The sequence below is a fragment of the Rutilus rutilus genome, assembly GCF_951802725.1.
Source record: "Rutilus rutilus genome assembly, chromosome: 11".
Classification (NCBI taxonomy): domain Eukaryota; kingdom Metazoa; phylum Chordata; class Actinopteri; order Cypriniformes; family Leuciscidae; genus Rutilus; species Rutilus rutilus.
In genome coordinates, this window is record NC_140216.1 from 15,464,060 (window position 1) to 15,490,071 (window position 26,012).

At 36.9% G+C, this 26,012-nt stretch overlaps 1 protein-coding gene across 1 annotated transcript in view; it reads left to right on the plus strand.

Moving 5' to 3' along the window:
• rims2b (regulating synaptic membrane exocytosis 2b) overlaps nucleotides 1-26,012 on the plus strand; it is a 158,548-nt gene that overhangs the window by 5,522 nt on the left and 127,014 nt on the right. Inside the window, exons 3-5 of the mRNA XM_084423300.1 lie at nucleotides 8,964-9,002; nucleotides 15,600-15,686; nucleotides 19,501-19,711. Coding sequence (XP_084279426.1) covers nucleotides 8,964-9,002; nucleotides 15,600-15,686; nucleotides 19,501-19,711 — 337 coding nt within the window. The remainder of the gene's footprint in view (nucleotides 1-8,963; nucleotides 9,003-15,599; nucleotides 15,687-19,500; nucleotides 19,712-26,012) is intronic.

Below are 26,012 nucleotides of genomic sequence, written 5' to 3' on the forward strand. Positions count from 1 at the left end.
GATCTCTTTTTAAAGACGACACTTGGCAGATTTTTGCTGAAGTGAAAAAAGTTTAAAAAATATTAAAATATATATTTTTTTATATCATATTTTATAATATAAAACATATAAAATTTTGCATTTATTGTCATAAAAAATGCACAAAAATATACAATTTTCAATTTCTATATGAAATATAGTGGTGTTCCAAATTTGAGGTTGATATCTAAAAAAAATTAGCTTTCAATAAGGATTTGTTTGTGCGCAGTAACAAAAGTTTCAAATTGATAAAATTCATCTCCTGTTTATTTCCAATGCGGTCAAACAATTGACCTTGAACAATACAAGTGTGACTAATTTTTTTCAGGACCATTTAACCTTTTCGAATCATGTCCATGATTTTTTTTTTGTGTTCACACAGAAAGTTGCGTACCATTCAGATGAAGTTAACTGTTACCCAATCATAGCAGTGGGCATTTACTTCCAAGTCTTGAATGCAGAACGCCTATCAAAATGGAGTGTTCGAAAGAGGGTCAAAAACTTGATAGAAAATAGTTTATTACTTCAAAATTTTAAGATGTTGATGACCAATTGTGGCAATTTCTGTGGTTGTGGCTCCTAAATGGTGGTATACCTGGTACAGTGAGAGAGGTTCAAAGACGCCCGTTGTCACGGTCTTGCGACCAAAGATAGCATGCAATAATTTTCTGACAGTGTCAGAAGTTTAGCATGATCATCTCACTGTGTGTTTGCTCCTACATCCTCGTCTACTGACTAGCCAATAAAAATGCAACATGAAATGGCTTATTGATCAATGCAACATGGCGCTACAACTTATGACTACTTACCTGAAGCTCCATTTGCAAAAATCGCCATGCCAAATTGGCCTCTTTTCCCTAGCCATGACCGCGTCCATATTCTCCTCTATTTTTCAGCACACATAAAAACCACAATTGCCAAAGTGCAATTCATCTTGCTCTATTTGTTTACCACTAGCGCATGCTGATGATGTTTTATTCTTCTTTATTACACGGCTCTGTGGAATACTTGATTCTGATCGGTTATCTCTTAAATGTCCGTCTAGTTTGAACTTGCCGCCCTAGCAACTGCTCTCTCCGTGGAAGCTTTGCATTTAAAGACTTAATAAAATATTTCAACTCAGGTCAATATTTCGTGTCTAATTATTTACTTGTGGCAAGTAGGCGTGTAATAAGCGGGCTTCGCGTCAGGGTCCTCATCAGCCTTAAAGGGATACTCCACTTTAAAATGAAAATTCTGTCATCATATACTCACCCTCATGTTGTTTCAAACCTGTATGAATTTCTTTCTTCTGCTGAACAGAAAGGAAGATATTTAGAAGAATGTCAGTAACCAGACAGTTTCTGGTCTCATTGACTTCCATAGTAGGAAAAAAATATACTATGGAAGTCAATGAGACCAGACACTGTCTGGTTACTGATATTCTTCTAAATATCTTCCTTTCTGTTCAGCAGAAGAAAGAAATTCATAAAGGATTGAAACAACATGAGGGTGAGTATATGATGACAGAATTTTCATTTTTAAGTGGAGTATCCCTTTAAGGGGGTTTATTCTGAGAGAACAACCGGCTGGATGTACATTATCCCTTACATGTGCGTCGTAGCCTACGAGTCAATACGTGTCATCATCGTACAGTCTACATACATGTCGTGCCCAAGTTTATTCGGGAATAAAAGTTAAAAATAGTTGACAACTCAAAGTTCAATCTGTTTGATTCTGTCTGCTTCGTCTAGCTGTTTTTGAATGTAGTGTTGCACATCCCCAATATCAGTGACTGATTTTGAAATGTACTTTGGCAGGGCATGCTAAAAGAGCACAGCACAGGCGGTCATCTGAGGTGACACTGTGCTTTTTAGCAGATACGTTCATATCTTGTGCACTCACTCCTGAGTATTAAGTGCTAAGAGTGATGATCTATGGAAAAATGAGGCTTCTTATGAAGATTAGAGAGTTTTTGCAAAGTCAGTCAAGTACTGGTTAAGTATTAATCAAGTAAGTGCAGACCCACTGCAACATGTTATAGTCTGTATCTTCGTCTCTGTGTGTCTGTTTTGATAGTAGTACTTAAGTCTCACACACACTCTCTCCTTTAAGAGGTGTCTGGTGGGTTTGTCCTCCTCAGCTAGAGAATGGAACAGTGAAGTGGTCTGATAAACCTCTGATGGTGGAAAAAATCTCATACCTTGTTGAATACAGATGTTCGTGCATTTAAGTTTAGAAATGTTCATATTGACAGGCGTTTCAAACAGGATTTAAAGGTGAGGTGCTTCATTTATAAATGTTAAAATTCTTTCTTGTGTTCCAGTTTATGTGCAGAGTCATCTCTAAGCTATTTATAGGTTGACTTAAATGTAAACAAGTGGCCCTTCAAAACTTTGTTTGCTTGTTTGACCATTCTGGCATGCCAGATTTTGGCTGTACCTGTCGAGAGAGTTTGGAAGTATAGTTGCGTAATTGTTTTGAATGTTCTTGTATAGTGTGTACTTCAAATCTTAAAAGAATATATATATATATATATATATATATATATATATATATATATATATATATATATATATATAAACTGCTCTTGCAGATAATAGTTTATTAATTTAATTAAAAAAGCCACTTAATTGTACTTAATGAGAGCACACTTTCATGACTTAAGTACACTTTGTAGTAATGTCAAAATAAAAATGTTTTACTTACCGGTAAGTACATATTAAATAATTTTGTTTTATTAATCTTTTGTCATGTTTTGAAGGAGTACACTTATTTCGATGTCTTGACTAACATACTAAAACACATGTAAAGAGCTTTATATAAGAGATTAGAATTTTAACTGAAGTGTGTTATTCGATATTACATTTAAAGTTAATATGTTTTAAATGTACTAAATTGCAACCTTTTCAAGTTTCAATAGAAGTTACATTACAGGATATTTTAGTTTACCATAAATGCTTGTCAGTACATTCATCAGTACACTTTAACCATATTTCAAAAACAATAAAAGTAATTATTTAATTATATATGAAGTACTTCATATTATATATAATGTACTATCTACTTAAGTGGATCAAAAACACTTTAAAGTTTAACATTTAACATAAATAACTATGATACATTTTTATTTAATTTCAATTAACATGCATTTAAGTGCCTGAAAACATTACATTCAGTTTGTAATTAAAGGGATAACTTGTGTGTGTGTATATATATATATATATATACACAAGTTATTTATTTGATCAGATTACTCATTTCTTGTTCACTAAGCATCTAGCATTATAGCGCATACAATTTTGCAAGTGTTGACTACAGTTCGCAGTACTACTGTTCGCAGAGATTTTCAATGCATACAACTTCTTCGTCTATGCTGGGATTGAGCTTGTTATGTCTGGTCTGATCTGGTAATTTTAATGTTGCTGGTTTAGTGTCAGGTAGGGCCACTAATGAAATGAATTACTGGGAACCGCCTGTCAATTCTGTGCCCTTGGGTAAGGCCCTATTCCCCAGGATGCACCAGGGGGAGAGTCCCAGCAATTAGCGCACCGAAAAACATATCTGCTAAATGACAAATAAAGTTGTCTCTCATAAAGCACATTGTATCTATTATGTGCTTTCAGCTTGAAATTTAGAACTAAATTAAGACTTCTTTTAACATCTGAGTTGGAATTTGATTGGACTTGTCTGTATCTTCGTAATTGTGTCATAATGTCACATAACGCACAAAGGCAGATTTAAGAGAGGAAGTCATTTGGGTATTCCTTATGACAGCACACAGAGTGAGTGTGGCGTTTAAGGAATGCTCAGAATTTTCATTTTTGGGTAAACTATCTCTTTTATGAAAATATGTGACATTAATCTATGTGTAAAATACATTTATAAATAATAAAGGCTGTGTCTTTATACTGTTATATTCAGTTGTTCTGTGATTTGCAGTTTCATCTACTGTTAGGTACTGTTGCTTTAAAATGTTATTAGAGAATGCCACATTCCATGTTCCAGCCTGATGTTTTAGCCTGTATGAGTGAGTTTAGCTGTGTTACAGAACCTAGCTTAGCATAATGCTAACACCAATCTCTATAGAACACTGCAATGTTCTATACGCGCCATTTTTTAAATATAATATAAAAAATGTACAAAAGATTTTTTAAGTATATTGCGCATTTGTGTTTGGTCTGTATCGTTTCAATGTTATTTTGTGGGTTTTAGTGAAAATGGCCAGTCTTTTGCAACAAAAGAGGATATTATCAAAATGACTAAATCTGGTCAGTTGACTTTGAATATTGCTTGTTTTCTGAATTTGAGCGATCACAATGTCCACAGAATTACTGCAAAGCACCGTGAGACCATGCAGAATGTAAGGCACTGGGCAGGTCGAAAAAGACTAGCGAAAGTTTTCTCAAGAGATTGAAAATCACCTCACTGGTTGTACGCTTCAAAATAACTTAAAAGTCTTGGATGAGACGTGCAATTGAGGAACCTCCAGCTTCATCTTAAGCCCTATTCGGACAGGATTAGTTTTACAAGGGTTGATGGAGAAATGTAATTTTACCACAGGAAGTCTGTAATATTATTGGCCAATTTGTACGGGATAAGAAATCTACCAGAAGTAAAACTACCAAAAGTGGGAGGGGTAACTCGATTTACACACTGCTGTTACCTCCCTGTCGTCATGTGCGTATTACGTTGCTTCCTGATATGTATGTATAACAGTCAGGTCTGGTCGAACAATTTATTAATGAAATTAATTAAATTCAGATTGGATTCTATTGGTAAAAGGCACTTACCTAGAGCTAAAAGAAGTTGTGTGCCTCTAACAAGTGCTTTCGACCTTTATCTGATCTGAATGGTATGTGGAAAACACTTGAGGTTTGCCACAGACTTGACATTTCACCCCCTAGAAAGCAACTAAATGCTTCTTAAAGCGCCTCCTTGAAAAACTGCGGAAAACTACTTTTATAGAGAAAATTTAATTACAGTATTTAATGATTACTGAGATGGCACATTCGGATGGGACTAAAATCACTGAGAAGCTCTGGAAATAATTACTTTACCCCACCTCTCCATGTAAAAGTGATCCTGACCGAATAGAGCTTTACACTGCAAGGCTAGTATGGAGGATCTGTTTGGATATCGAATGTGTAATTTCGAACACAATAACGATCCTAAACACCATGCACAAAGCTACAGTGGTGCAAGTGCACTTGATCTCTGCATCAGAGCTGTACTGTATTAGGACTTAGTGTCAGGCATTTAGAATGGCCAATGCTGATTGGCTAATAACAGGTTGTAATCTCTACTTGTTCTGAAAGGCACAGTGTTTAGCTGGCCAAACGTACACTGGGATTTCCACAGGACCATAAAATATTTCCATATTAAAGTTTGGGAATTTTCTTTTCCCCCATGATGCCATAAACTCATCTCTGTCATATATGACCTTTTAAGAGACCTCAGTCTCAAGTAATCAGTCTTATGTCAAACCTGTTGTGTAACAGGATTAACACTATGCTTGTTTGTGCTGGCTTTAAAAAAGTTGCTGTACAAGTATGCTACTTTTTTACACAGACTATAGTATATACAACAACAGTACAGTGACTGTACTGTAATCTTACTGGACTTTAAATTTACAGTAAAAACATATTTCATTAACTGATATAATGTTATTATACCAACCTACTGAAGTACTAAGATGCATTTTGTACCTTTGTAATACACTGACTACCACCATAACATATGTGGTAAAGAGCCACCGTGGTAAGTAGCTTTTCTACAAGCTGATAAATACATATATGGTGCACAAAATTTGTTCATCAGACAGGAAATGGAAGGCCCAGTCGAACACATTGCATTGTGGGATATGGTGTTCTATGCAGTGCGTCCTGGTTGTATGCTGCACATTTGAGCATAATATTGTGTAGAGTATGCATACTGTATGCTGCAGAAATAATGAGAAAATATGGCAGTACTCAAGTAGTTTTACACTAAAGGTGTAAAGATTAAAGATTAATTTAATGTTACTTACAATACCAAAAGTCACATATAAGGAAAAACTGTTATATTTCTCTCATTACATATTATTTATTCTCTTTTTGTTTAAATATTTCATGTTTATATGATTTTTATATTCATGCTGGTTTATGTATGTCTGTTTCTGTAACACACATGACTCATATTTATTTTTATAACCGTCTACCTATTTATTGGTATTTATTTATAAATTTTCTTATATGATCTCAAATCTGATTTCAAATGTTGAATTTGATTAATTTTGTATCACAATATAACACAAATATTTTCACTGTAAAATAAAGTTTATTTCAATAAGACTTTGTCTTGATTTTAATGACAACAATACAAAGTCATCAGCAGTGGGTTTAGTATTATTTTAACTACAGTCCATTGTGAAATCTCGAGCACACAGGAACACCAGCCATCCATATCCAGCCTACATTTCAAACTTCATAAACTCTGATGATGATTAAATAATATAGAGCTTGTTTCTGCCACAGAATACAAATAAAAAAGTAAATTGCGACTTTTTGTCTTGCAATGCAGACTTTACATTAAGCACAATTACCAGAAATAAAGATATAAACTCTCAATTTGGACTTTTTTCTTACAATTTCAAGTTTATATCTCGCAATTCTGAGTTTATTTACCTTGGAATTCCAACGCTATCTCACGAACAATTCGTACGAGTGATTAAAAGGTGGCTAATTCGTACAAATTCGTTCGTACGATTTGTCTAAACCCACGTGATGGGTAGGTTTAGGGGCGGGGTCAGGGTAGGTCATTCATACGAATTCATGCGAATTTGTCAACTCATAAAATATGTCCGATTTAGTGAGGTCGTATGAATTGGAATTAGCCACCTCGTAACATCACAATTCTGACTTTATTTCTCGCAATTGTGAAATAAAAATGTGCCATTGTGAGTTATCAAGTCTGAATTGAGAGAATTTTTTTGGGGGGGTCACATTATGAAATAAATGTTTTTTCTCTCAATACACGTTGGCCACAATTATTGGCTCCCCTATAATTTTTTATGAGTAAAATATTTCTGAAGAACATTTCCATAAATATTTAAACAATTTTAGCACACCAGAGTGACTAGGAACATGAAATTGTCTAGCTATGTCTTCTTGTTTCACAGGAGTATAAATATGAGGTCACACAAATGACAAATTCCCCTTAATCATCCATTACAAAGGTAAAACCAAAGAATATAGTTCTGATGTGCAGCAAAAGATTGTTGAAAATCACAAAATCAATCAGTTCTGGCAGGTTACGTTAGTCAAGCTCGCATCAGCTGACTCTCAGCTGATCCACGTCTACCAATAGGAATATGAGGCCTATCACCGTATACATATATAAGCTCCTTCAGTATTATCAGCAGCTATCGCGTTTCTCAGGAGCTAATAACCCTCCTCCATCCCCAGCTCCTCCTCTCGTCAGGATTTGGCATTATGATTCCCCCTGAATCAGACTAAAATTCTCTAATTATGTTGTACATTCAGATTAATTAATGATATCTGCAATACATTCATATTGGTTCTGTTCTGTTTACCCTAAGGTATGCATGGATGTGCAGGGAGTTCTTGCCCAGAACAGAACCATACCGCCAATCCTAACTGTATGCTAATTGTCAATCGTATTTGACGATACTGGTCCTGACAGAAATGAAAGTGGCTGTAAGAAAATAGCTAAACCATTGAAAATTCCCATTTCCAACATCAGGGCAATAATTAAGAAGATCCAATCAACAGGAAATGTTAAGAATCTGCATGGAAGAGGACATGTGTATTGTCTTATGTATTGCATGATGAGGAAGAAAGTTTGAGTTGCCAAAGATTCTCAAAGGATCACAGATGGAGAATTGCAGAAATGAGTTGAGTCTTAGGGTCAGAAAGCCAAAAAAAAAAAAAAAAAACTACATCACCACAAGTTGTTTGGGAGGGTTCCAAGAAAAATCGTCTGCTGTCATCAAAAACAAACTCCAGCATTCAGTTGACAAATACTGCAACTTCAAACGGGACCGGCTTCTATGGTCAGATGAAACAAAACAAAAAAAAGCTTTTTGGCAGCAAACCCATCAAGTGGGTTTAGTGAACTTTGGGATAAAAGGTACCCCTTGCCCATGGTTAAATATACTGCTAGATCTTTAATGTTTTGGGCCTATTTTTCTGCCAGAGGTTCTGGACATAATGTTCAGATATCATGTATTCTATCAAATAAACCAACAGATAATTTCCTTCTTTTTTTATTTTTTTTTTATTGGCAGCCTGCTAGAAATCTTATAATAGGCTGTGGTTGGATCTACCAGGACAATGATCCAAAACAAACATCAAAATTCTGTATGAAGGAATGATCTCTGATCTCTTTTTAAGTGTTCTCCAAACTCATCAGGCATTATAGGAGAAAACTCAGAGCTGTTATCTTGGCAAAAGAAGGTTGCAAAAAGTATCGAATAAAAGGTTTTGGCCAATGTGTATATGAGAAAAACATTTATTTCTTGATGATATTTTCCCCCCATTTTCCATTGTTTTACTTTTTATTACATGTTTTGATACAAGGTCAAAAGGATTAACAATGCAGATTTATTTTCACAGACGTCTTTGTTTCATATTTACCAAGGGTATCAATAATTCTGACCACGACTATTTTTTATATTCTGTGACAGAAACACGCTTCCATAAAATTCTGCCTTAGTAAAGGTATAATTCCTAAAGGTCCAATAGCATGAAATGTAATGATGTTAATATTATTTAATATTATTAATAATTATATTTAACAATTTGGCACATTATTTTGGCAGCCCCAATATTTTTATTTTATTTTACTATTATTAGTTTTCTGACTTCATTATGCCATCATTTAATTTGTTTTTGATTTGTCCGTTTTTGATTTTGTCTTATGTTTTGCCCTGTGTGTGTGATGAGCTGTTGAACATATCTTTTTAGGGAACCTCCTAAAGAAGACACAAAGCCTCAACCAGCTCAGTGAGTACAAGCAAATTCTTTCAGCATACTTTAAGCTTTCAGTCTTCCTTCTTCGCCCTTTGCTGTCTATGATACATCCCTCAGAGCTGACCTATGATCAGTTATTTGGCTTTATGATGTTCTGTAGTTGAAAACTCAGGACTAGTCCTTCTAGGGCCCTTTTCCCCATTTGATTTACTGAAACTGTTCATGCTTTCTCATCCTTCTAACCTTTGGGTTGTACGTTTAATCGCAAATCTGTGTTGCTGTAGTGACCCATATGTACATGTAGTTGGTCAGTTTCTCCTCCACCGTCCTCCAGTATACAGAACTAGTTTCCTCTTGTGATTCACCTGCTTTCATATTGTGGCTTCTTTCTCCACCCTTAGTTCTAATGCTGCCGCTTCTCTGATCACTGATCTATTGCATTACACTCTTGTTTTCCAGTAAAAAAAAAAAAAAAAAAAAAAAAAAAAAAAACTCCTTCAAACAAGATCAGTTTACTTGAGAAGTAAAACTGAAACTTTTGTAAAAAAATGTTTTGTCTTTAAGAAAGTTTTTTTTAATGTCTTACCCCATTAGCAAATTTTTTTTTTTATAGTGCATTAGAAAATTATATTTTTTTCTTTTTACAATGTAATGACTTTTTAATATTCACTACATGCACTAAAAGAATGTAAAAAGAATTTGGGGTCAGTAAGATTTTTTAATGGTTTTGAAAAGGCTTTTATGTTCACCAAGGCTTCATTTATTCGATCAAAATACATTAAAAACAGTAATATTGTCATATATTCTTACAATTTAGAATAAGTATTTTCTGTATATTTTATGATGTCATTTATTCTTGTGATAAAAAACGGAATTTTCAGCATCATTACTCTGATTTCCTGCTCAAGAAACATTTCTTGTTTCTTATTTTCAGGATTCTTTGATGAATATAAAGTTCAAAAGAACCGCATTTATTTAAAATAGAATGTCTACATAAATGTGTGTGTGTAAATACAGCATATGTAACGTCTCGGGTTACGACTAATGTCTCGGTTACGTATGTAACCCTCGTTCCCTGAGGAGGGAACGGAGACGTTACGTCAGTGAATGACGAATGGGGGTTTCGCTTAGAAGCCTATCACCTTCGAGTTTTAGAAAACGAGCTAATGGCATGGAAAAAGAGGGGGGTGTGGGCCGAGGAAATATCGTCGGCGCTTTGTTCCACACCGTCACCCTCAGGTCACCCTGTCCACCAGCCAAAGTACCACCTCTCAAAGAGGGGGTAGATCGGGGTGTGGATGAGTGGATTCTCGCTCTAGTGAGGTCATTGTCTTGACCGCAGTGTCGCGATGGTCATGTTCCCGCAATGAGAACATGATTCATCCACAAGTGTGATCTATGCCCAAACACGCAAGGCAGCGATTGTGCCCATCAAACTGAGAAACAGTCCGACCGCAACCAGAAGTGCAGGGGCCAGACATCTTTATAAAGACGTGCCACGCGCAAGCTCTTTTGTGAGAGGGAAAACTCTGCAGAGTGCTGAAGCGACCAGGGAGAAGCACACGACTGGCAGATCACTCCATAGATCAGCAGGCAATGTGAACTCGCTGGAATTCGCCATCACACCAACACCTGGAGAGTAGCTTGTCTCGAAGAGTAAAGATCTCAGAATGGCTTGTAGAAGTGAAGATTACTCTTGGCTTCGAAGTGAAAACATAATGCGAGATTGCCACCGCTCCTCCTTTTATACCCAAGTGGTGGGGCGGAGTCACGACATGCAATATCCGCAGACCCAAGGCATTTTCCATGCCATTGGCTCGTTTTCTAAAACTCGAAGGTGATAGGCTTCTACGCAAAACCCCCATTTGTAGTGACTGAACGAAAGGGAACCCTGGTTACCTGAAGAGGGAACGAGACGCTGCGTCGCGACGCTGTGGGAACACCTCTGCGTGATTGCGTCATGAAGCACTTATGAAATCAGTCCAATGGCGTGACGGAACGTCATGTGACGCCATCGACCAGGAAACTATAAAGCATACCTGGAACAAACAGTCACTAGCTTCTGATAGGCTGAAAGTCACTCACAGTCATGCAGGGAGTATGGCAGGGCGACGCAGTGTCTCGTTCCCTCTTCAGGGAACCAGGGTTACAGTCATAACCCGAGACGTTCCCTTTCAAGGGAACTTTAGCTGCGTCGAGACGTCGTGGGAACACTATACCCATGATGCCATAGTAACAAGTGCCTGTCCGTGTGAAATCTCTGCGCACACCAATACAAAAGCACCTGTACCCCTGGAGTGGAGCCGAGGTCAAGGTCAAAAACCTCACTCCTGACGATACATTTTTAGAAGCAGCCATTCTCCTAGTCTCTTGGTCACAGTGCCACGAAGGAAACATTAATAGAGGGTGTATCCCCAAGGATACGCCACTTAAAGGGATGTGATAAGCAGCTAAGGTTGCCATGTACACATTTATTGTGGAGGGGGATAGACCTGCGGAGAAACGCTCCTGCAGGAACTCCAGCACTGCTACCCATTGGGCAGATAACTGGGTCTTGAAGTGGATGAAAAATATCCACTTCAAGATGTAGAGTTTCCTCGTGGAGGGAGCTCTGGAGTGGAGGATGGTCCAACAACCTCAGTTGAGAGGGGGTGAAGGATCAACCCGCTCGCATGAGAAAAAAGGTCCCCCCTGAGCGAATCTCCAGAGGAGAGCCCTCAAGGAGAGACTCTAGGTCTGAGAACCATACTTGCACCTGCCAAAACAGGGAGACGGTCCCCGTCCCGGCAAACTCTCTTCAGAACTCCCGGGAGCAGAGCGATCGGGGGAAATGCTTACAGACGTGACCTCGGCCACGTCTGAACCATAGCATCCAGCCCCAGAGGAGCTGGCTGACTGAGTGAGAATCACAGTGGACAGTGTGTCGTCTCTTAAGATGCGAACAGGTCTATTTCCGCTTTATCAAAGTTTCTCGGCCGCTGCCTCGACAGGATGTCTGCTCCCTAATTTAAAAACCCTGGGATGTAAATTGCCTTTAAAGAGAGCAAATTCCCTTGGGCCCACAGGAGGATCTGGTGAGCCAGTTTGCATAATTGACGTGACCTCAGACCCCCCTGATGGTGATGTAAGAGACCACCGATATGTTGTCCGTACGGACAAGCACAATGATGGCCCCTCAGGTCTGGTAGGAAGTGTTTGAGAGCTCGAAACACCACCATCATTTCTAGCCGATTTATGTGCCAAGAAAGAAGATGGTCCTGCCACAGACCTTGCGCAGAGTGACCACTCATCCTGTGAAGGAAGCATCTGACGTTAGCATTATGCAACGACAAGAAGCCCTCAAAACTGGGCCTTGGGCGAGGATCCAAGGTTTCTTCCACATGTCTAAGGCACGTGGGCGTCGCCACGTGACCTTGATCATGCAAAACAGATTTCCCCTCGGAGAAAACCCCTTGGTTCTGCGCCACCACTGCAGGGGCCTCATGTACAGGAGGCCAAACGTTATTATGTTGGACGCCGCTGCCAAGAGACCCAACAGTCTCTGAAACTGTTTCACAGTGAGTGACTGGCCTAGCCAAACTTTCTCATGTGAGACAAGAACGACATCTCGATGCCGAACCGCCACATGCTCGGATTGAGCTATGATAAACCTAGGCCGAAGGGAAGAACCCGATATTGGTACACTTCGCCCCCGAAAGCGAACCTCCGGGAATTCCTGTGATGAGGATGGATGGCTACGTGGAGGAATGCGTCCTTCAAATCTATCATGACAAACCAGTCCTCAGACTGAATCTGTGACACAATCTGTTTGAATGTAAGCCTCCATCCTTTTTTTGGAACAATGAAGTAACGGTTGTAAACCCCTGACTCCCTGCTAGGAGGAGGAACCCTTTCTATAGCCTCCTTTTGCAGAAGAGTCTGTACTTCTTTCTCCATAACCAGAGCCTGGTCGGAAGAGAACTGCTGAATTCTGTAACCCTTTTCTATAGTGAGCAGGACCCAACGAGATATATTTGGCAGTAGCTTCCACGCTGCCAGAAAATCTACTAAGGGGACCAGTCTCTCGAGACTGGCCTCTGGTATTGGTCGAACAGCCACTTCGGTGCCCTGTAACGGCGAACCGGCAAGGAACAACCAAACTGACTTTTCTACGACCCTCCTCGGAGGATTGTTGGGAAATGCATGCACCTTGGCGCCCTGAAGCGGAATGTTGTTCCAGGATCAACAAAAGATGTTGATCCAGGAACATGTCTTATTTGGCATAATTATGGTGACCAGTTCCACAAATTGCAAAGAGTAAGCGGGACAGAGAGAAAACACATTTCCTTATCCCAAGACGACTATGTCTGAGAGACTACTAAAGGAACCAGTCTCTCGAGACTTGTCTCTAGTATAGCTTGAGAAGCCAATCCAGCGTCCTGAAACGGATGACCAGCAGGAAACAACCGAACTGACCCCTCTTAAACCCTCCTTCTGCGAGTCAGACACTGAGACTAGAACTCGCTGGAGGGCACCGAAGGAAGATGGGCACCATATAATGAGGTGTTATCCATTTCCCCCCAGGAATTCACCGTTTATTTCCTCAGAATTAAATGACTTCTCAAAGATCAGATGAATATATATTTAATTTTCTCAAAAATCAAATACAGCCAAATATCAACCAGAAAAGTCAACACGGTCTGGATGAAAAGCTGAATAGTATAATAATACAGACATCTTGCTCCTCAAAGATAAGATGAGTACATATTTAATTTTCTCAAAAATTAAATGCAGCCAAATATCAACCAGACAAGTAAACATGGTCTGGATGAAAAAGCTGAATAGTATATTAATACAGACATCTTGCTCCTCAAAGATAAGATGAGTACATATTTAATTTTCTCAAAAATTAAATGCAGCCAAATTTCAACCAGACAAGTAAACATGGTCTGGATGAAAAAACTGAATAATATATTAATAAAGACCTCTAACTCCTCAAAGATAAGATGAGTACATATTTAATTTTCTCAAAAATTAAATGCAGCCAAATATCAACCAGACAAGTAGAAACGGTCTAGGTGAAAGGCTGAATGTATTGTATTAATATAGACTTCAAATCAGAAGAGTATTTAACATTTAATTTAGTCAAAATTAAATGCAGCCAGAAACAAACAGACAAGAATACATGGTCTGAATGATAGGCTATAATCTCAAACAAAAAGAACCATAGCCTAAATAATAATATGCAAACAGTAGTTTGCACACAAACATAAGAGAAAGAGAGAAAGGGAATTCCCATCTGCTCAGTTCCCTGCATATATATACATTGCGGACCCATTATCTACACATTACCTCGGCAAATGCAAGATGAGCCACTAGATTCTTATTGCAGAGATGCAGACAAATAATTTACGCGCTGCCTCGGCAAACGCGCGATCTGAGCCATTAGATTCTTATTGCAGATATGTAGACCTGTAATCTACGCGCTGCCTTGGCACACGCAAGATCCGAGATCGAGTCACAGAATCTTTATTGCAGACCCGTAATCTATGTGCTGCCTCGGCAAACGCGAGATCCAAGCCAAATAATTTTTATTGACTTTCTTCACTCGAGAAAAAAGCCATCAGGAGCAGAGCTAAAACTCTCGATAGTGCATATGTTAGATGTCGGGAATTTATGAATGAACATTGCCAGCCCCCTTTACTAGAGCTGACCGTGCATGCTCCAATCCAAAATAAACAACACATAAATCGCTTGTGTCCCCACTCATAATGAAGCGAGGGCAGGGAGGAACACACGATCCAAAAAGCTGTTTGCTCGCCATTAGACTCTTTTCTAGATATATACAGTATGTATGCTTGTGGACAAACAACAATAAATAGACAGAGACAGTTTCACACAGAGCACTTGCTGAAGACACATAAGCTAGTGACTGTTTGTTCCATGTATGCTTTATAGTTTCCTGGTCGATGACGTCACATGACGTTCCGTCCCGCCATTGGACTGATTTCATAAGTGCTTCATGACGCAATCACGCAGAGGTGTTCCCACAGCGTCTCGACGCAGCGCCTCGTTCCCTTTCGTTCAGTCATTATGAGTTACGTCAGTGAATGACGAATGGGGGTTTTGCTTAGAAGCCTATCACATTTGAGTTTTAGAAAACAAGCCCCCTTGAATGGGAACCCTAAATGACCTCAAAGGATTTACTGACTGATGGACTCCCCCCCCCTTTCCAAGGGATTCCTTGGTGTAGTCCCACAAGGGGGACTGAATGCGATTTCACCAAGTAAAACATCCTTGGTGATCCTAGAACAACATTCTAATCAAACAATCAGATTTGAGGAATATGGTTTACAGTTAATGTCAAGTTTAGGCTTATAGCAGTGATTAGCGGCTTCTACACCATTCTTATTCACATTTTTAGGGATAAGTTATGGGTAGGGTTAGGTTCAGAGGCAAAGATAGGGTTAGCTCTATGTTTTTAGACAGGAATGTTGTTCCAGGATCAACAAAAGATGTTGATCCAGGAACATGTCTTATATGGCATAATCATGGCGATCAGTTCCACAAAATGCATAGAGTAAGCGGGACAGAGAGAAAACACATTTCTTTGGTTCTTGCCACTTGATGTTGCTATGCTTGTCTGAACAGGTGGAACCCTTTAAGTGGAATCACTGAGCTGGTTAGTAATGTTCTTCAGCCCCAGTCAAAGTCCCCCAGTGAGGAGGAGCCAAAACCGTAAGTACAGTGCAGGGGCTTCAATTCATGCCGCTAAAAGTAGCTAGTTCCCTTGTCCTGTGCTAAAAATCCTTTACCTAATTTGGTGTTCCCAGGCAAAAATTACTGGGCTTTTAAAATCTTTGCTTGTAAATCTCTCATATCACCAAATACTGGATTCAATCTTTTCGTCAGCTTGTTTCCTTTCAATTACAGATTTAATTTTGAAACTGATTGATCGTAGGCCACATTGATCTGAGTTTATAAACCTCAGTTTGTTTGTTTGTTTGAGGTGAATAGACTTGAGTAAACTTTTTTCACTCAAACTTATTCACTCTTTTTTTCACTTGTGAGGTAAATAAGCTCAGATCAATGTGGCCTATGATCAATCAGTTCCAAATACAAAACCTGTGCTGATTTAAAGAAAACATGTTGATGACCCGATTGGGTAACACTTCAGTTTAGGGTCCAATTCTCACTATTAACTAGTTGCTTATTGGCATGCATATTACTAGGATATTGGCTGTTTATTAGTACTTATAAAGCACATATTAATGCTTTATTCTGCATGATCATATTCTACATCCTTTAATCCTAGCCAATACCTAAACTTAACAACTAACTTAAAGTCATAGTTAATAGTTAGTTCAAGGATGGAATCCAATGTTTGGTAATAACAGATTTATAAGCAATTTTTTGGTCACACTTTAGATTAGGGTCCAATTCTCACTAGTATCTAATTATTAACTACAACTTTTGCCTCAATAAATAGGCATTAATAAGGCATTAATATGTCCTTTATAAGTACTAATAAATAGCCAATATCCTAGTAATTTGCATGCTAATAAGCAACTAGTTAATAGTGAGAATTAGACTCTAAACTAAAGTGTTACCCAATTTTTTGTAAGTCGGTCATTTTGACCTGGAACACCACAAATCCAAAAGTTGGTATACCTTGTGTGAGCAAAGTCAGTAAGTTTTTGTCCAATGCGAATTATGCGATAACAAGCTTTTTTAGGAAAAAGAAAATCCTCTCTGATTGGGTCTTAACTAGTATTTCAGGAAAAATAAAAATCGTTATCTGGGTCAAAATGAATACAACATGGTTTAATCCAAGTGGGTCAAGCAGAATTTTTTTTTTTTTTGGATGGACCGTTTCATCAGTCTACCAAATTGTATGTCAACACAACATGTTCAATCCAAACCGATGACAGCGGATATTCATGTACTCTTGCGGAGAGACAATGTCAGATAGTTTCAGTGTGGACACGTTATCGATTTTCCAGGGCTCAAACTGAATATCATGATTTGTAGTGCATGTACAGTAAAACCCGTCCCTGTCATACTTCACTGCTCCATGCGACTTAAAAACAATGGAAAATACCCCCTGGATCAATAATCATCTGATGAGTAAGTGTTTTCTGTGGATAAATTATTGATTGAGTCTGTCTGCATTAGATTTGGATCTTGTCAAACTGGAACACTCTCTTATCATCTTACGAGTCTTGTTAAAGTATTAGATGCATCCTGTCAATGGTTACTGTCTTATTTCAATATGGTTTGACTGATGAATGTAGAATAGGAGGAATTAACCCAGAGTTTAAAGCCTATTAGGTATATTAATGTAATTACTACTGAATAAAGAACTTAATAAGAGTCATGTTTACACCCCCAGTGCCAATAATGACGTGCCAAACAATTAAGGTTTTAAACACTAAAGTGATCAGCTGACTTACTTAAAAAAAGTGAGGAAACTCCTTGCCTTAAAATTATTACATAAATAAACCATGCATAATTGAAATAAAATAAGCTATGTGAACTTGACAATTCCACAATTACTTAATTCTTTCAATTAGGTATGAAGTTTATTTACTTAAAAAAGTGAGGAAACCCATTGCCTTAAAATTATTAAGTTAAGTCAACTGATCACTTTTTACAGTTAAAAAAAAAAAAAAAACTTTAAAAAACTTTTTTATAAAAAAACGTTTTATAGATTCTACTTGTACTTATCTAGCCTGGGTTTCCCCATGCTGCCTTGCACGCAGCGTGATTTTATTCATGCGCTTGCCTGGACACCATGGACCAGATTTTCCCCTCAAAAAGGGAACCAATCACAGAACGGGGAGGGAGCAGCAAGACGATGACGACGTCTATGCGACACACCGAAGCAGTTTGTTTATATCTATGGATCCAACATGGCAGCAGACGCGAAGTTACCTTTCGATGCAGCCTTAGATAGTGTTCTAAGTAGTTCAGTCGCTGAACGCCATCGTGTACACATAAATCTCTGACCCATCGTCTTCTTCCTCGTCGAATTTCTGTCGCTCTACATATGTCATCTGGTATAATTAAAACGATTGGCTATGAGCTACGTACAGGCGCATTTGATAGACATTCGTAGCGCCCAATAAATGGCTCTGGACATTCGTAAACCACGCCTCAAATGCGAGAAAATGAACATGTGGTTCCCAGACCACGTCTCAATGAGACGAGGTCTGACGTTAGCCAGGCTAGTACTTATCATGAAATGGGTAGAAATCAGTGTTATTTTTCTATTATTTGTACACAATTATAGCATTTATATATATATATATATATATATATATATATATATATATATATATATATATATATTTTTTTTTTTTTTTTTCAGCTTTATTTCAATTAACAAACGTTTTCATTCTTGTTAACAACACTGGTACAAATTGGTGTCTTATAAAGCAATGAAACTGCAAATCTCACATTTGTTGGAGAGCTATTGAGACTACAACAGGAATGAAAATTCCAAACCAATTTCATGAATTAAAAAAAAAAGAAAAACAATAAGCATAGTTGGGTGTAAGCAGATCGCACAAAAAATGTATGAATAAGATTCAGACAAATTTGCCACCAATTTACACAAAATCTAAAATAGTTCAGAATTGGCATGAATAAAAAAATAAAAAAAAATAAAAAAAAATCGGCCTCCTGATCCAGTTTTGGTATTGTTATCCATATTGAAAATTAAATATGTTTAGACATCAATGAAGTAACATCATCTTCTTCAACATGATGGGAATATAAATAATCTCAACCCATTTTTTTCCCTTACATTTTTTTATAAAAATTACTTTATTTTACAATTATTTTAATTTTTAATATGTAAAGTTTATTGGTAGAAATTTATAATTATTCTTATTAATAAATTCGTACAATTTTTACTGAAAAAGCACCCTATTGTGTAACCAATGTGGTATTTTTTTCTTCTTTTTATTTGCAGTAACATTGCAGGTTATGCTGAACATAATAGCACTTCTTGGCTGAATTATTTTTATATTCCTGATCAGTTTTGCATAAATGTTAATTAACAGGTGACAAAGCTATCATTGCACAAACTCATTTACACGACAACAGTGTTTTGGGGGCCTGAAAATGCAAACTTTTGAAAACGGGTTTCAAAGTGCACTTTTTGAAAACACCTTCATTGTCTCTGTGTAAACTACAAAATGTAAAAAAAAAAAAAAAGGTGATGTCATGCACATGCGTATCACATGTTCAGTAAGGTGCATAGTGTTTTTTTAAAAGTGATATCGCCAACTACTGGCCTGGCATGCATAATGCACCATTTTTAATCATTTTCATGGATCTTTGCGGATGTGGTTTGTTTAGTCAACACTGTCGTCTGTATGCAAAAAACCCAAAGGAAAAACGTTTCAGTTTTTAGTACATCGTTGTCGTGTAAACGTACCCTCAACACTGATCCAGGAGCTGCTCTCCTCCCCAAATGTAAATCAAGACAATTACAGGAAAATACTAAAATGACCTAAACCTAAATGTCCCCCTCTGCTCTCCACAGGAAGTTGCATCAGCAGTTTGAGATGTATAAGGACCAGGTGAAGAAGATCGGAGAGGAGGCTCAGAAGAATCCGGAGCAGAAGGGAGACTCGCCCATCTGTGGGATCTGCCACAAAACCAAGTTTGCCGATGGCTGCGGCCACGTCTGTTCTTATTGCCAAAATAAGTTCTGCGCACGCTGTGGAGGACGCGTCTCGCTCCGGTCCAACAAAGTACGTCTGACCCCTCTCTCATCGTAAAATCTGTAAACAAGTTGTATAAAGACCCTGTACTGTATATGGCCTTGTGTTTCTGTATCTTATGTTCAATTTCGACATCTTTCAGATTGTGCTTCTGGGTTTGGTGGCTTTTTACTAAACAGAAAGTTAGCTATTTAATCCCTTAACCACTAGAGGGTGCTAAAATGTAAAAAGAAAATAAAGCCCCACAATAGAGTGTCTCCCTAACTCCTGAGGCCTAGTTGAACAAGCTCTGAGTTTCAGAGTAGTTGACAAAACCTTACAAATCCAACCTAGTTTAGATCAGGTTCAGCGGGCTCAAAACACTCGGTATAAACGTTCTCTGTCAATTCAGGGTTTGATCCAGAGCTTGATTAACTCTGAAACTTGCACATGAAAGTGTGTCATGCTGCAAACAGCCAATCACACGGAACATGGAGAGCGTCAGTTTGATTCACTTGATTCACTTATTCACTCTTTTTTCACTTGTGAGGTACATAAGCTCAGAAAACAAGTTAATGACACAATTGGGTAACACTTCAGTTTAGGGTCCAATTCTCACTAATAACTAGTTGCTTATTAGCATGCATATTTCTAGGATTTTGGCTGTTAATTAGTACTTGTAAAGCCAGGGGCGGATCTACCGGGGTGCCATAGGCAAATGCCACCCTAAAAGAAAGCCTTGCCACCCCTGCTGCCACCCCAGTTGGCAGCAACGAATTAAAAGTTAAGTGGCCAATTTAACTGTGATTAAATTCAGTATATATACGTCTGCCATATGTTGCCAACCCTTTCAAAAATTCCTGCCCCCCTCTCGCCACCCCATAAATATTTTTCTAGATCCGCCCCTGTATAAAGCACATATTAATGCCTTATTCTGCATGACCATATTCTGACACAAGAGAGAGCTGACACAATTCACTTCTCTGATAAAGAGATGAAGAGATCGTTATGAAAAACATGAATTTAAATGCATTTAAAAGGCAGAAATAAACACTGCTGCAGTGCGAGTTTAAAAAGCGAGCTAAATGAAAATATCTGACTATATGCATGTGTATCAACTGAATTTGCATACTTTATATAAGTTCACAAAGAACTCAAAAGAAAACATGCAAGCTTAATCCGTTTAAAAGTTTTATATTTTAAAGTTTGTATTTATATATTCATTTAAATGCAATGTTTAATATTAATTGTCAATTAATATAATAATTATATGAATGTATTATATGAATTATACAATTATAATTGATGTAATATAAATATAATCAATAATTAACAGCAAAAGACAAGCAATTTTGTCTCTTTATTTTCCCACTCTAAACTTCTTTAATTTGGAGTGAGAGATACAGGGGAGTGGCTTTTTTTTGCATCAGATACAGTACATGTCACTTTACTCACAACTGATTGGCCCAGTTTTGGGAACTCTAACCCAGAATAAAACCTGCTCCGGACCAGGTTAGCCATGTAGCGCAAGTTTGCTCAAACTAATCTCAAATTGACCTGAACTGAAAACGGCTTCATGCAACAGGCTTCTGGTGTGTAGTTTGTTGTTTGTTGTTTTCTAAATAGCCCTCTGTTCTTGATGCCATGACCATGACCATGACAGAATATATATACACTCACCTAAAGGATTATTAGGAACACCTGTTCAATTTCTCATTAATGCAATTATCTAATCAACCAATCACATTGAGGGGTGTGGTCCTGGTCAAGACAATCTCCTGAACTCCAAACTGAATGTCAGAATGGGAAAGAAAGGTGATTTAAGCAATTTTGAGCGTGGCATGGTTGTTGGTGCCAGACGGGCCGGTCTGAGTATTTCACAATCTGCTCAGTTACTGGGATTTTCACGCACAACCATTTCTAGGGTTTACAAAGAATGGTGTGAAAAGGGAAAAACATCCAGTATGCGGCAGTCCTGTGGGAGAAAATGCCTTGTTGATGCTAGAGGTCAGAGGAGAATGGGCCGACTGATTCAAGCTGATAGAAGAGCAACTTTGACTGAAAAAACCACTCGTTACAACCGAGGTATGCAGCAAAGCATTTGTGAAGCCACAACACGCACAACCTTGAGGCGGATGGGCTACAACAGCAGAAGACCACATCGGGTACCACTCATCTCCACTACAAATAGGAAAAAGAGGCTACAATTTGCACGAGCTCACCAAAATTGGACAGTTGAAGACTGGAAAAATGTTGCCTGGTCTGATGAGTCTCGATTTCTGTTGAGACATTCAGATGGTAGAGTCAGAATTTGGCGTAAACAGAATGAGAACATGGATCCATCATGCTTTGTTACCACTGTGCAGGCTGGTGGTGGTGGTGTAATGGTGTGGGGGATGTTTTCTTGGCACACTTTAGGCCCCTTAGTGCCAATTGGGCATTGTTTAAATGCCACGGCCTACCTGAGCATTGTTTATCCTTTATGACCACCATGTACCCATCCTCTGATGGCTACTTCCAGCAGGATAAAGCTGGAATCATTTCAAATTGGTTTCTTGAACATGACAATGAGTTCACTGTACTAAAATGGCCCCCACAGTCACCAAAATCTCAACCCAATAGAGCATCTTTGGGATGAGGTGGAACGGGAGCTTCGTGCCCTGGATGTGCATCCCACAAATCTCCATCAACTGCAAGATGCTATCCTATCAATATGGGCCAACATTTCTAAAGAATGCTTTCAGCACCTTGTTGAATCAATGCCACGTAGAATTAAGGCAGTTCTGAAGGCGAAAGGGGGTCAAACACAGTATTAGTATGGTGTTCCTAATAATCCTTTAGGTGAGTGTATATATATGCAGTGCTGGTCAGAATTATTTGCCCCCTTGGTAAATATGATCAAAGATGGCTGTAAAAATAAAATCTGCATTGTTAATCCTTTTGACATTTTATTTAAAAAATTGCAAAAATCTAACCTTTCATTGAAGTAAAATAATTGAAAGTGGGGGGAAAATCACATTATGAAATAAATGTTTTTCTCCATGTATCAACGTATTATGATAGAATATGTATTAACATAGAATATGTATTAACATATCATTATTTAATGTAAACTAAAATGCTTACAAAGTCATTCAACTTTTTATTTATCATGCACTTCTTGAAAATCTTCAAACTTCAATTCATATACAACCTAATGAACTTTTTTTTTACATTTACAAATGTACAAAAGCAAAGAGGTGTTTGGTATGAGTGATCTGGATGTTCAACAGAAAATTTAACAATATAAGAATGACTGGTCCCACTTCATATTAGGTGTCTTTACTATGTAGGTATAGGTGTATGTACTATGTAGATGTCTTTATATACTTGCGTCCAAAAAAATAAAAATAGGTATGTACTTGTGTTCCAGTTCTGTTGTAAAACAATTTTGCTGTTATTTGGTGTGATACAGGTAAGGTTAGGGACAGGTTTGGTGGTATGGGTAGGTTTAAGGCTTGGTTAAGGGGTCAACAGTGTGCAGGGGTTAGTTTGATTACTTTAAGGGAACACTGTTCAAACTGTTTGTATTACATTGTTTTGATAAATGAAATATTTTCTTGAAAAAATTATTTGTTGATGTATGATTCAAGGAATATCCTATTTATGGAAATAGTATACTTAATGTTGAGGCAATACAAAACATGTTTTGCACCATAATTACAATCATGTGTTATTAAGTTTAGCTAAATGCCTGCTAAAGACATAACTAACCACCCTTTACACAAGTGTTGTTACAGTAGCTAAACATCCAAAGCCCATAAAGGTGTTAAATTAATAAACATTAGAAACATTTGGAAATTATGAATAGATTGGGTACTTCAAAAACAGGAACAAATAATGAATAAATTATTTGTAAAGTGTAAATCATCTAAGTCTGCATACACACCACAACAAAGACCACATGTGTGACTTTTACAGACTGTGGTATGAGTTAATGAATAATATGTTACCCATGAATATTTTTTTGTGAAATGCTTAAAATTACTAATAATATAATTAAAGTGTGTTAGATAATATATAAATTGAATTTTAAAGACATTTAGCATTCAAATGTACAGCAAATGTAAGCTTTTAATCATTGTATAATTTCGTTTAAAATCTTTCAAAAAAAGATTTTTAAGAAGTGCATGATCATATGAATAGAAAGTTTAATGATATTTGTAAGCATTTCAATTTACATTAAATAATGTTAATCATTATGTAATGTTTAGTAAGTTCAACAGTAAACATTAACAAACACTATCTCATAGTTCAATGTGAATATATATATATTAATAACTAATGATCTGTTAAGCATTATTGTTAATGATTTATTAATGAAAGTTACTATAGTGTTAACTTAAGCTTTGTCATTACAGGAATACATTTCATACAAATAAATGTAGACTTAGTGAGCATAAGAGACTTCTTTCAAAAACATAAAATAATAATAATAATAATAATAATTCAACACTTTTTACAACACTGAAAAAAGAGATTTTTGCTGCTTGTTCAAATTACTTAATTAAAGCAGCTTAATTAAAGCAACACAATTGCTATACGTTTAGTCCTCAATTTCATTGTTCAATCCACTTAAATATATTTAAAATTGAATTTAACTTAATTCGTTTGTGTTGGATTACATGAATAATTTCTGTTAACTGAAATTGGGCGAAATTTTCAGTTCCCAGCATCCTTTGCATATGGCTGGATCAGGAGAGTAAATGTTGAAATTAAGTGTTGTTTTATGTGTTTTTGAGTGAAGGGAAATACCTGTTAATGTTTAATGTTCAGTTATGTTTGACATTTAAGAGCTTCCGTTATATTAAAGGTTTTGTGGTCGCTGAAGTGTAGAGCAGACATTAAGTTCAACTAAAAATATATTAAAAATGAAGATAAATTAATTTAGTGTAAACTCTTGCCTTAAAAAAAGAAAGAAATCTTTGTCTTTTTTTATGAAACTAACACAGGCTGTTCAACACTGTTTCCACTAGTGGGCATTATATTCCATTCAGTGATTCAGCCCTTCCTCTTTTTTTTTCATGTGTTTGTGATTTCAAATAGCTAATACGACTTTTTTGTCTGACTGCAGTTTTGTCTTTCAGCAGTCAGTGAACCATTGAAGTTTAGACTTGTATACATGAATCAATACTAATATCGCAGTACATTTCCCTCTGTTCCTTACTGTGCATCTCCTTTTCTTTTTTTTCTTCTTTTTTTTTTAGCACCAATTACTTGCATACATTTACAGCATGGGGACAAGTTGTTCAGCAGCTCCTCTTTTTCTTAGTATTTATTATTTTTTCATTATGTTCAAATTCTCACAAGCCCCTTTATTATGGAGCATTAATATTGTAAAAAGTGAATTATACTATGACAATTGGATGTATCCAAAAATACTGCATTTAATTTGTCACATGCTGCTGGCATGTTATTGCTCCATTACAGTGAAATAAATGTTTGGTACGATTCATATATTTATACTATGTTGAAAAGATTGGGGTTTGGTAAGATTTTTTTTATGTTTTTGAAAGAAGTCTCTTATGCTCCACGGGCCCACGGCTGCATTTATTTGATCAAAAATACAGTAAAAACAGTAATATTGTGAAATATTATTACAATTTAAAATCACTGTTTTCTATTTTAATATATTTTAAAATTGTATTCATTCCTGTGATGTCAAAGCTGAATTTGCAGCAGTCATTACTCCAGTCTTCAGTCACACGATCCTTCAGAAATCACTTTAATATGCTGATTTGCTGCTAAAGAAACATTTCTTAATATTATCAATGTTGAAAACAGTTGTGTATCTGCTTAATGTTTTTGTAGAAAAATGAGACCCTTTTTCGGGAATAAAATAGAATGGCATTTATTTGAAGTAGAAATCTGTTGTAACATTATAAACGTCTTTACTGACACTTTTTAATGCATCATTGCAAATAAAAGTATTCATTTACTGACCCCAAACTTTTGAACGGTAGTGTGTATATCCAGTATTTGCATTTTGACATTATTTCCATGAAATTTAGGCACATTTTACTCCAAAAACACTGTAATGTGGAAAAAAATCTCATTGTGAGATACACCATATACTGCCCTTTATGCTGATTTATAAACGGATATGAATATCAAAGAGGTAAGCTATTCACTGAACCGCGACTCTGACATAATTTCAAAATATTTATTTAAATAAATGTAGCTTTTATCAATGATTCCCCTGTTGTGAAAACATACACAGAGCTTTGATTGTGCCATAGAACCTCAGACAGTTTCTTTGGATTATTTACATAATAATTTGTCCGCCACCTGTGCTCTTTGCCCTCTTAGGAGT